Source organism: Dryobates pubescens, chromosome 11, assembly GCF_014839835.1.
Source record: "Dryobates pubescens isolate bDryPub1 chromosome 11, bDryPub1.pri, whole genome shotgun sequence".
NCBI lineage: Eukaryota > Metazoa > Chordata > Aves > Piciformes > Picidae > Dryobates > Dryobates pubescens.
The window spans coordinates 23,446,677-23,456,752 of record NC_071622.1 but is presented as its reverse complement, the minus strand read 5'-3'; the positions used below and the strand labels follow the sequence as shown (position 1 = coordinate 23,456,752).

Genomic DNA, 10,076 nt, shown 5'->3' with positions numbered 1-10,076 from the left:
TTTGACTGTAGTAACTGGAAATAATTCACCACTATCACCTCAAACACTGCAATATTCACCATGAAGACCTTTGTATTCATGGTCATCTGAAAGGCAAGATACTTAAGTAGCATTTTTTTCTAGTAGCATTCTTTCTAGTATTAAGGCAAAGTGAAAACTGCTGTAGTGTGCAAACATTTGTGAAGGAAGTAGCTGCATAGTTTTCAGCACACATGGAGCAGTGAGATTAAAGACTAAGACTGTTAAAAACACAGGCTGCAGATAAAGGAGCCAAACGTAGAGGCAATGATGAAAAAGTTAGTGTTAGGTGTAGTTTCTTAATTGTTTCTGTTTAAACCAAACCGATAACTTGAATAAAATGTTCACAGTCTCTATAAAAGACAACAGGCTGCTAGCTTCACTTTATAGAACTCTCTCTTCTGTTAGAAAAATAACAGTGATTCAGAGAAATAATAAGCTGGCATAAAGGCATGTAGAGCTGAACACTAGTTTCCATTTTTGCTGCTGCATCGATGGAGAAAATAAATTGCTATGAATAATTCAGTCAACTTAACCTTCTGGTCCACTCAGACAATCCACTAGAAGTTCATGATTTTTCTAATATCACTATTGCATCTTATCTGACAAATACATAATTTGAACTCTGTGGATTAAATCCACTAAAAGGATAATTCATCCTGTGATGTATCAGGTCCATCATTTCTCTTTTCTGTCTGGGTGACTGAAAGTGTCTGCTGCCTAAATGTGCTTCTATATATAAAAAGAATTGATGAGCAGCTGTGCATACAAGTAGCCATTCACTTTGCTTTATTGTGCATCACTCCCATTAAATTCCGATCACTACTATGCTGAAAGCTACATATCGAGATAAAACTACAGTGAGAAATGAAAAAAAGGAGAAAGGCTATTAGGTGATATAACTCCAAGCTCAACATTTCATGTTGGGTTCTAAGGGAACCAGGGAACTTTCCTTTTGTAAGGACATTAATTTCCTCACATAATCCATTGATAACATTAAAGACGTCCAACTTACAATTTACCTAAACAGCTTCTCCGCTAATAAACCTCTGTGTTCTGCTTAATCCAGTGCAGTATGCTTTGTTTACACATTCAGAAAAGACATGGCAGAAATATAACAAGAAAACTACATTCATTGCTATGCTTTGTTCTTTTTCTGTGTTGTCAGAAGTTTCAGTGAAACACAGGTGACTTATATTTACAAATCTGACAACATTCCACTACCTTTCCTACCCCACTACAACTGAGACATCTTTTCATAATATTCATCTAAAAAGCAAAGGATATTCCCTTTTTTTCCCTCCCCCTATTAAACACAAGTAAAATTAATTAGCTGAGAATAATAGAAGTGATTTCTCATTGCTTTGCAAGTTTTGACTGTTCAGGATCTAATACCAGCCCCAAAACTTTCTTAGTGTAGCAAAGGCAGAAGCTAAGTGGTCAACTAGAGCGTAATAAAGTTTACAACAAGAAGTGGTAAGGTTTTAAGCATTCTCTATAAAGCCATTTAACTACTGTCCCAAAAATGTTCTCTAAGTGATACCATTTCCAGAAATGGATAATTATAGACCATCTAAGTCAAATAAGTTAACAAATGTTTCTCATACCCATAGTGCTCTCTCCATTGATCTTCCTTCTGTTCTACTTCCCTTAAATGTCTTTGTATGCGGTATGGTACAGAACAAACCACACCTGAACCACCTTATATACAAAGTTCTTCGTTTGAAATATGGCACCTATGAAATATGGCTATTCCAAACCATACCATTATTGGCTTTATATTGGCTGAAGAAGGTTGTTAAAGGACAGTAGTTACAATCTCATTTCACTCTTGCTCCAGCACAGTATAAAGAACTTACCCAGCTTAGTTTCTGTTTAAAGGTTTCCTCAACACTCACCATTGTCAGCATACTTTACCATTTGGTTTACTATAAATGCAAACACTTCCATAAAGTCATCACTGCTTTGGGGGTTGTTTGTTTTCTACATTACCCAAGAGGAGACTATATTTCTGTAGAAAAAAAAAAAAAAAATTAAAATTGTTCAAACAGTGGGGGTGAGAATGCCCCTCATGAAGGCTGCAACATTTCATATGCTTGAATCACCATTCCTGGAGGTGTTTAAAAGACGCAGAGATGTGTTGCTAAGGGACAGGATTTAACACCAGACTTGGCAGCGTTAGATAATGGTTGGACTCAGATCTTAAAGGTCTTTTTCAATTGAAATGATTCTATGATTCTGTGATATGGGTTTCTCACAAACTAAACAAACACGAAGAGCACTCCCACTTCACAGCTGCCTGAATCTAACACAGCTCCTCCAAGCTTTTCAAAGAGCACAAAGGAAGAGCCAATTAGGAGCTAAATGGCACTTGGTGTGTGACAGAAGAGGCAAAAGGGCAAGAAAAGAAGAATTGCAGCGAAAGTGTGGGGAAGTATAGTAGAAGAGAGGACAGTTGGACCTCCCCAAACCAGAGATGAAAGTAAAAGAAAAGAAAGGTGGAAACTGAATGGCTCTTCATAACCCAGAACCTGCATTCATCACAGATCACAGGATGTTATGGGTTAGAAGGGACTGCCGAAGATCATCAAGTCCAACCCCCTGCCAGAGCAGGACCATAGAATCTAGCGCAGGTTGCACAGGAGCACATCCAGATGGGTCTTGAAAGTCTCCAGAGAAGGAGACTCCACAATCTCTCTGGGGAGCCTGTTCTAGTGCTCTGTGATTCTCACAGTGAAGTTCTTCCTCATGTTGAAATGGAACCTCCTGTGTTTATATCCATTATCCCTCTTCCTGCCACAAGTGCTCTCGTGCACTGAGGAAACTGAAAAGGATATTGCATAACAGAGCTAGTTAAAGTTTCTGATCCCAATGCAAAAACAATCTATTGCTACCCATCACCTTTCAGATTCTTATCTGAAGGTAATGTCTAAACAATAGCTAGCTTAGAATCACAGTTTCTGAGGGTAAGAGCTGAATTCATGGCTGTAACAGAGAATCCATTGCAAAGGAGTATGAGGTCTCCCTGAGCTGACCCTGCAGACAAATGACAGATTTGCCAGAGTTGTTAACACCCTGCCACATGGGTGTCTCATTCTTTGACGCCACTCCAGTGAGTAGATTCAGGAGCTACATCTTGCCAGCAGGTTCCCTGCCTTCAGCAAGGCAGCACTGACCCCAGTGAACAGCGGGGGATACACAGCAGGTCCATCCTCTGGGCCAGGGACACTACCTGGCCCCTTCCTCCCACACCATGACTGCCTTACCAGACACTCCAAGCCCTTGGGGATGTGGAGACTCCCCCATCACGCATGCACTTTTTCTTCTGCCACAAAAGGAAAGAGCCATTAGAAGTACACCTTCACCTCAAAAATTATAATTCCACACATTCCTCTTGCTTCTGCCCCTCCAGGCTGGGTCATAAAAAATACTTCTGGCCACGCAGACATTTTGACTTAAAAGAAGGGCTGCACTCAACTTTATGTCAGCATCTTCTCACAGTTGACAACAAAATTGGGAAAGCCTGTGTAACTCTCTGAGATGTCCACAGAATCACAGGATTGCCTGGACTGGAAAAGCCCCTTAAGATCATTGAGTCCAATCATTAACCTAACACTGACAAGTCCTTGACTAAACCATATCCCTAACACTACATCTACACAACTCTTAAATACCTCCAGGGATGAGGACTCTAACACCTCCCTAGGCAGCCTGTTCCAACACCTGATAACTCCTTCACTGAAGAAATTCTTCCTAACACCCAACCTAAACGTCTTTTGGCACAAGGGAATAAGTACATGATAGAATTAGCAAGCCTAATGCACAACAAAGGCAAGAACAGGCTGTGCATCAGCTATTGTCAAGAGGGCCGAGTAATGGCTGGATATACATTGTGCTTGTCAGACACCTGGAAGGTTGACCAGGAGCCAGCAATGTGGTCTTGTGGCCAAGAAGGCCAATGGTATCCTGGGTTGTATTAGAAGGGCTGTGGTCAGTAAGAGAGGTTCTCCTCCCTCTCTGCCCTGGTGAGGCCACATCTGGAATGTTGTGTCCAGTTCTGGGCCCCTCAGTTCAGGAAGAAGCTCAGGGAACTGCTTGAAAGAGTTCAGCACAGAGCCACAAAAATGATTAAGGGAGTGTAACATCTTCCTTATGAGGAGAAACTGAGGACCTTGGAGGAGACTAAGGGGTGACCTCATTTGTGTTTATAAATATGAAAAGCATGAGTGTCAAGAGGGTGGAGCTCTGCTCGGTGATGCCTAATGACAGGACAAGGGGCAAAGGGTCATGTTGAGGCATAGAAAGTTCCATGGAAACGGGAGGAAGAATTATATCACTGTGAAGGTGACAGAACACTGGAACAGGCTGCCCAGATGGGTTGTGGAGTCTCCCTCTCTGGAGATATTCAAGACCCACCTGATTACATCCCTGTGTAACCTGGTATAGATGATCCTGCTCTGGGCAGTGAGGTTGGACTGGATGATCTCTCATGGTCCCTTCCAGTCCCTAACATTCTGTGACCTTTAGAATAGCCATGGTGAACATTGATTTGCCAAAAGCAGCTGGGGCTAACAACGGAAGATCCATGGCTTTGATTTGCACAGGCACAAGCTGACTGTGAACCAGGCAACCTGTTGGCTTGGCTTTTGTGGTAGGCTCGAATAACTGATTGGCACTGCCCCGCTTCCTCTACTCACCCCCACACTGTCTCTGTGTGTAGTCACTGCTCACAGCTGGCAGCCCACAATAGCTCTGGGATACAAATGTGTGTGCATGTGTTTTAATTTAGCCAGCTGTTGGGTTGGGTTCTTTTTATTCATTCTGGTTTCTGCCATGTTTCTGTGATATGGGAAATTTTAAGTTCCATAGCCTTAAAACCTGCCACTGCATTGCCACTAGCTATGCTGGGATAAAGTCACTAACCAATTCATTAAGGGAAAATGCATTACTCTTCAACTTGATTGACATTTATTATTCACGAGTTACAGAGAATCACACATGCTTGGATATCAGGGCATCATAGAGAGGGGAAAGAGTAAATGGGCAGGTCAACAGGGGAAGCATCTTTTCAAGTGAGTTACAACTTGGCATCCACATGAATCGCAATGAATGGATCTTCATCAGTGTTACTAATCTGGAAACTGGCCATTCCATCACCAGACACATACAGGACTTTCCCAGTACATTTGTCACCCTCCTTTTGTCCAGAAATAATATCACAATATGTCCCAGCAGGTAGTCCAGTTTGCAAATAGACATTCATGTACCTATGTGAAAATAAGTGAACGCTGTTTAGCCATTGTTTTGAAAACACATATCAAACAAGGCACAGAATTTTTGAAACTGATGCTACTCCTTTACTTTCAAAGGCAAGATAAAGGGTGTGCTTTCTGATCCTAGTCCTGCTTCAATCCCTGTGCTCCCTTGTGGCTTTCAAGACCTGCCAATGACTCTAGCCTAAACTGCAGTCTTTAATTTCATCAGAAAAAGAGGACATTCCCCTGCTCATCACTATCGCTATGCTTCTATCTAGGAACACAACTTCTGCACTGACTTACCAGTCATCATTATTAAAAACGATGAAGCCTTTGTTCCCACGGCCAAAAGCTACTTGATTGCTGCCATTGTCCCACCAGTTCGAGAAAGGTTCACCATCCACCACATTACGGAAGATAACCATGTTCCTGCAAAAGCAAGCAACAGCTGTCACCAGGCCTGAAAGAGCCAGAAAGCTACAAGGAACAGCAAGCAAAAGCAACTGCTTTGACTTAGCTTTGCTCCAGGGTCCTACCTGATTTGTCGCCAGCGATGTTCGCACACCCAGTCATTGCCACAGGTAGTGTCTGCATTGATTGTAACAGGCTTGATGGAGCCATCCGCATTGCTTGGGGGCCCAACCCAGTCATTGATATCCTACAATGGAAAAACAAGTTTAAAATGTCTCACTAAAAATGCAGAGAGCCTCTCTGTGTTGCAAAGAGATGCAACATGGGACTGAGAGAACTCCAAACAAATTTAAATGCACTGGACTGCTTGCTTTGGCCTCTGCAGAGCCTCGTTCACCATGAACGTCCCTTCAGCACTCCCAGCTTACCCGGCCGTCTACGAAATATCTGGGCCAGCGGAAGCTTGACATCACACGTGTGACCCCGTAAGGGTGGGCAAGCATGAAACCAACTGCCATCTTGTAAAGCCTGTGCCACAGACAGAAGCAGCAATGAGGCAGGGAAAGGAAAACTCTGTCAGAAAACAGAGAAACGAGCAAAAGGAAGAGGCATCACCCAAACAGAAGCAATCCCTTACCTGGAATCCCAGAAGGTTAGAATGGAAGCTCCACCAGCCCCATGCCCTCGCTGGTTGTCGTGGTTATCCACAAAGACCAGGGCTCTGTCAGAAGGTACGAAGCCCCAGCCTTCTCCCCAGTTCCTAGTCAAAAACACAAAGACTTGAGGCTACCCTGTCAACCCCTGGGCCCAGCCTGTCCCGGCTGGCTCCCCACATCTCCACCCTTACTTTAAGTAGGCCATCTTCTCTCCGTTCCACTTGCGGATCACCGTCCCCAGCTTTGCACCGTATTTGAATTCTGTCACCCGACCGTTCCCAAAGTAGTCACTGCCTTTGATGGGCTCTCCACCCAAGTCAATCACCTGGGACACAAAGCAGAAACTCTGTATTTTTTCTCCTCTCTCAGAGACAAAAAAAATTGCAATATATAGCCCTCAACATTAGGTCTTGCTTTATACTGAGAATAAACAATATTCCAGTATGTTTGTTTCCGCTAGGTAGATCAACCCAAGATCAATATAATGATGGACAACTGCAAAAACACAATTGAAGAAAGGAAAGGTAAAGCTGAATGACAATCTGTTGTGGAGGCACTTTTATAAAGCAAAAACTGCTTGAGTCTTCACAGTTCCTCCATAGCAATGGCTAGCTGGCCCTTCCTGCCAGCAAATTGAATGAAGATGCATTACTGCCACCTGACTAAAGGACGAAGTTAAAGACAAACTTAAAGGAAATGCTGTGGAGATTACCTCCTGGTAAATGAAAGGTTTTGTTCCTGGAGAAAACCATTTAGTGTTTAGATCATTCAGCTTGTCCAGAAATGCTCTTATGTCCCCAGGCCACATGTGCTTTGCAGCATCAATCCGGAAGCCTGCTACGCCAATATCAATGAGGTGGTTCATGTACTCGGCAACCTTGGAGCGCACGTAGTCCTTCTCCAGGGCCAGGTCCAGCAGGCTAACCAAGCGGCAGTCCCGCACCTGTGCCATCAAAAAAAAGTGTCGAAGTGCCAATTTGTCAGCTTGTGGAACCTTTCAGGTTGCATGTTTCAAACTGCAAAATCAATTCTACTTGGATGTCTAATATGCTAAGTCAAAGGTTTCTCTGCTTTTCACACCACCCCACCAGCAAGCAGGCTGAGAGTACACAGTGAAGCTGGGACACAGCCAGGACAGCTGACCCCAAGTGACCAAAGGTGTAATAGATACTGTAGGACAAGATGCTCAGCATATGAAGCTAAGGGGAAAAGGAGGAAGTGGGGGACATTTGAAGTGATCGCATTTGTCTTCCCAAGTAACTGTACAGGTGCTAGAACCCTGCCTTCCTGGATATGGCTGAACACCTGCCTGCTGATAGCAAGTGTTGAATGATTCTTCCTTTTGCTTTGCTTGTTCAGACAGCTTTTGCTTTACCTGTTAAACTGCCTTTAGCTCAATCCACTAGTTTTCTCACTTTCACTCTTCCAGTTCTCTCTCCCATCCTGCCATGAGAGCAGTGAGTGAGAAGCTGTGGTGGTCCTTAGTTACCTGCTGGGTTTAGTCCACAATAGTCTGCACCTAGACATAGGTAAATTTACTATGCAGCTCAATTAAAAAAAGTAAAAGTTAGGAGAGCTGGCAAAGGATATCACCTTCCTGTGCAGATCCCATCAGAACTGAGGCTAAGAAATGGCATGGTGTAGTGCTGCAAAATGGCCAAAGAAGAGCTGTAAACTTGAGAAAGAACTGCCACACACTCTATCTAAAAAAAATAACAATTCACTTGCACTTCTGTATTTTCCAAAGGGGCTCCTGGTCAAGATCAGCTGACTTTACAAGATGTAAGAGCAAGCTCAGTGGCTGAGCTTGAGTACACTGGGCTCAGCTTAGAAGCAAATTCCTGCTCATGCCCATGTGAAACATGCAGGAAGGGTTCTTGATGTCTCAGTACTCAGAATATTTTGCACAAGTGTCTCTCCTGTACCTTCATTCGTTCGGCGTGACTAAGCACAAGTTGTGTGAGAAACTACTCCCTTTATTTGGCCTTATTGTAATGTGTACACAACAGGTTAAAAATCAAACATACAATAAAAATGTCAGAGTTTTGCCAGAGAGTTACCTGATAGATATCACCATAATTCTCAATATCTCCACTTCCAGTTCGACATTTGCCATCATTGAAATCCCAGCCAGAGTATGGCACAGCCGGAAAATCTCTGTTCCCAGCATTAAAATAGCTTCCACAGGTAGAATGTGTGCCTGCACCACCTGCACTACTACACATGTGGTTGACAACAGCATCCACATAAATACGAACCTGGAAAAGCAGCAAATGTATTTCAGTACATTTTGCAATGAAGGGGAAGTGACAGGCAGAGCTTTTGCACATCACTGTTCACTTGATCTTTATTTCCCCTTTAGGTTAGTCTCAGTTTATGCCTCCTTTCAGGACAGCAGCAGTAACTTCCCTCCGCTGATACAGCAGTTCCTGCTGTTTCAGACACAGATTTGTCAACACTTACTCCAACATTGTTGCACCTGGTCACCATGTCTCTGAATTCATCTTCATTTCCTGACCGAGTGCAGATCTTGTAACTCACAGGCTGGTATCTTTCCCACCAAGGTCTGTTTGGGTTAGTAACGACAATATTTTCATTTGGAGGTGAAACCTGCAGATTAAATGATGTACTTTGATAAGAAATCAGTTTGGTTTATTTCAATATTTATTGGCAAACTCTGCACTCAGTACCTCTTGCCTTCAGAAGCAGGCTAGCACCCAAACCAATCTATCTCCCATAACGTAAGCTCATGCATGCGAGATGTCCACCTTGTAGACTGGCAAGGAAGCAGTCTTCTCTTATTCCTGCGAGCTGCGAGGTCCAACATGGGCCTGCTTTCAAGGACATGCATGTGGGAGGGCTGAAGCCACAGGACTGCTGTTCACTGGAATAATGATGTTCTTAGGAAAAATAAAATTCAGTGCTTATGCACTTCCCTCAGAATGAGGTAAAGAGAAAAACTTAGCCTTGGAGGGGAAGCATTTCGGAGGGGAAGCATTTCAGAGGAGAGCATGCCCCTTTGACACTGATCTGCTAGAAACATTAACAGGCCCTGCAGGCTCTAAGGTTGCATCTAACAGCACTCACTGCTTCTATCCCCTCACTTTCCAGCATCAAAGTTACTTGAAGCTGGCTGTTTCCAATTCAGGCATTTTGATTTATTAATCAATGCCATTTTCCTGCCTACTCAGAGGAAGCAACTTACCTGAACTCCTCCAAAACCATTAGGAGCTAAATACCGCTCGCACTCCAGAGCAATATCTGCCCAGCGCCATTCAAAGAGGTGCACAATAGATGTCCTCCCAGGGAGCGTATTGGGGGTGTACTGCCCCCAGCAAAGCCCTACAGCCACGAGCAGGAGGAGGACTTGCATGATGCCTTCAGCAGAAGGCTGTTGTCCACTGGGAATTTATACTCCTGCAAGATGACAAAGTTCCTATCACAGCTGTCAAAATTCACACAGATCAATGCTGCGAGTTACTTTTTGCCAAGCTGGCTTGGTATCACTCTTCTGTTTTGTCTTTCCCTGGGTTGTCCACCACCTGAAGATAAAATACCTTTTCACAATGGTTATGCATTATCATAAACCAAGCTGTCTGTGAGCAGTGCACCAGAGTTCAGAATTGTATTCTTTTTAATCATGTAAACAAAGATCCTTTATCAAAAGCATTCCAAAATATAAAACAGAGACTTTCAAAGGTGGCTCTGGAAGGTAAAAGGAAAGGGAGATGATTAA

General features: G+C 43.4%; 1 protein-coding gene across 1 annotated transcript; it reads right to left on the bottom strand.

The window, feature by feature from the left end:
- Window positions 1-5,080: 5,080 nt before the first annotated feature.
- LOC104309716 (pancreatic alpha-amylase) lies at window positions 5,081-9,713 on the bottom strand. The gene is made up of 10 exons (XM_009911069.2): window positions 9,546-9,713; window positions 8,804-8,950; window positions 8,401-8,598; window positions 7,053-7,283; window positions 6,532-6,665; window positions 6,322-6,444; window positions 6,113-6,212; window positions 5,810-5,931; window positions 5,577-5,702; window positions 5,081-5,285 (listed from the first exon to the last, which is right to left on the bottom strand). The coding sequence occupies exons 1-10, from the start codon at window positions 9,711-9,713 to the stop codon at window positions 5,096-5,098; spliced, it is 1,539 nt and encodes a 512-aa protein (XP_009909371.2). The 3' UTR covers window positions 5,081-5,095.
- Window positions 9,714-10,076: the final 363 nt, after the last annotated feature.

Bases quoted from the DNA above. Each gene is read 5' to 3' on its own strand.
- LOC104309716 (XM_009911069.2), bottom strand. From the start codon at position 9,713: ATGCAAGTCCTCCTCCTGCTCGTGGCTGTAGGGCTTTGCTGGGGGCAG. The intron at 6,445-6,531 runs GTAAGGGTGGAG...GTTTTTGACTAG, and splicing joins GAGAAGATGGCCTACTTAAA to GAACTGGGGAGAAGGCTGGG. The intron at 5,932-6,112 runs GTAAGCTGGGAG...TTTCCATTGTAG, and splicing joins GATATTTCGTAGACGGCCGG to GATATCAATGACTGGGTTGG.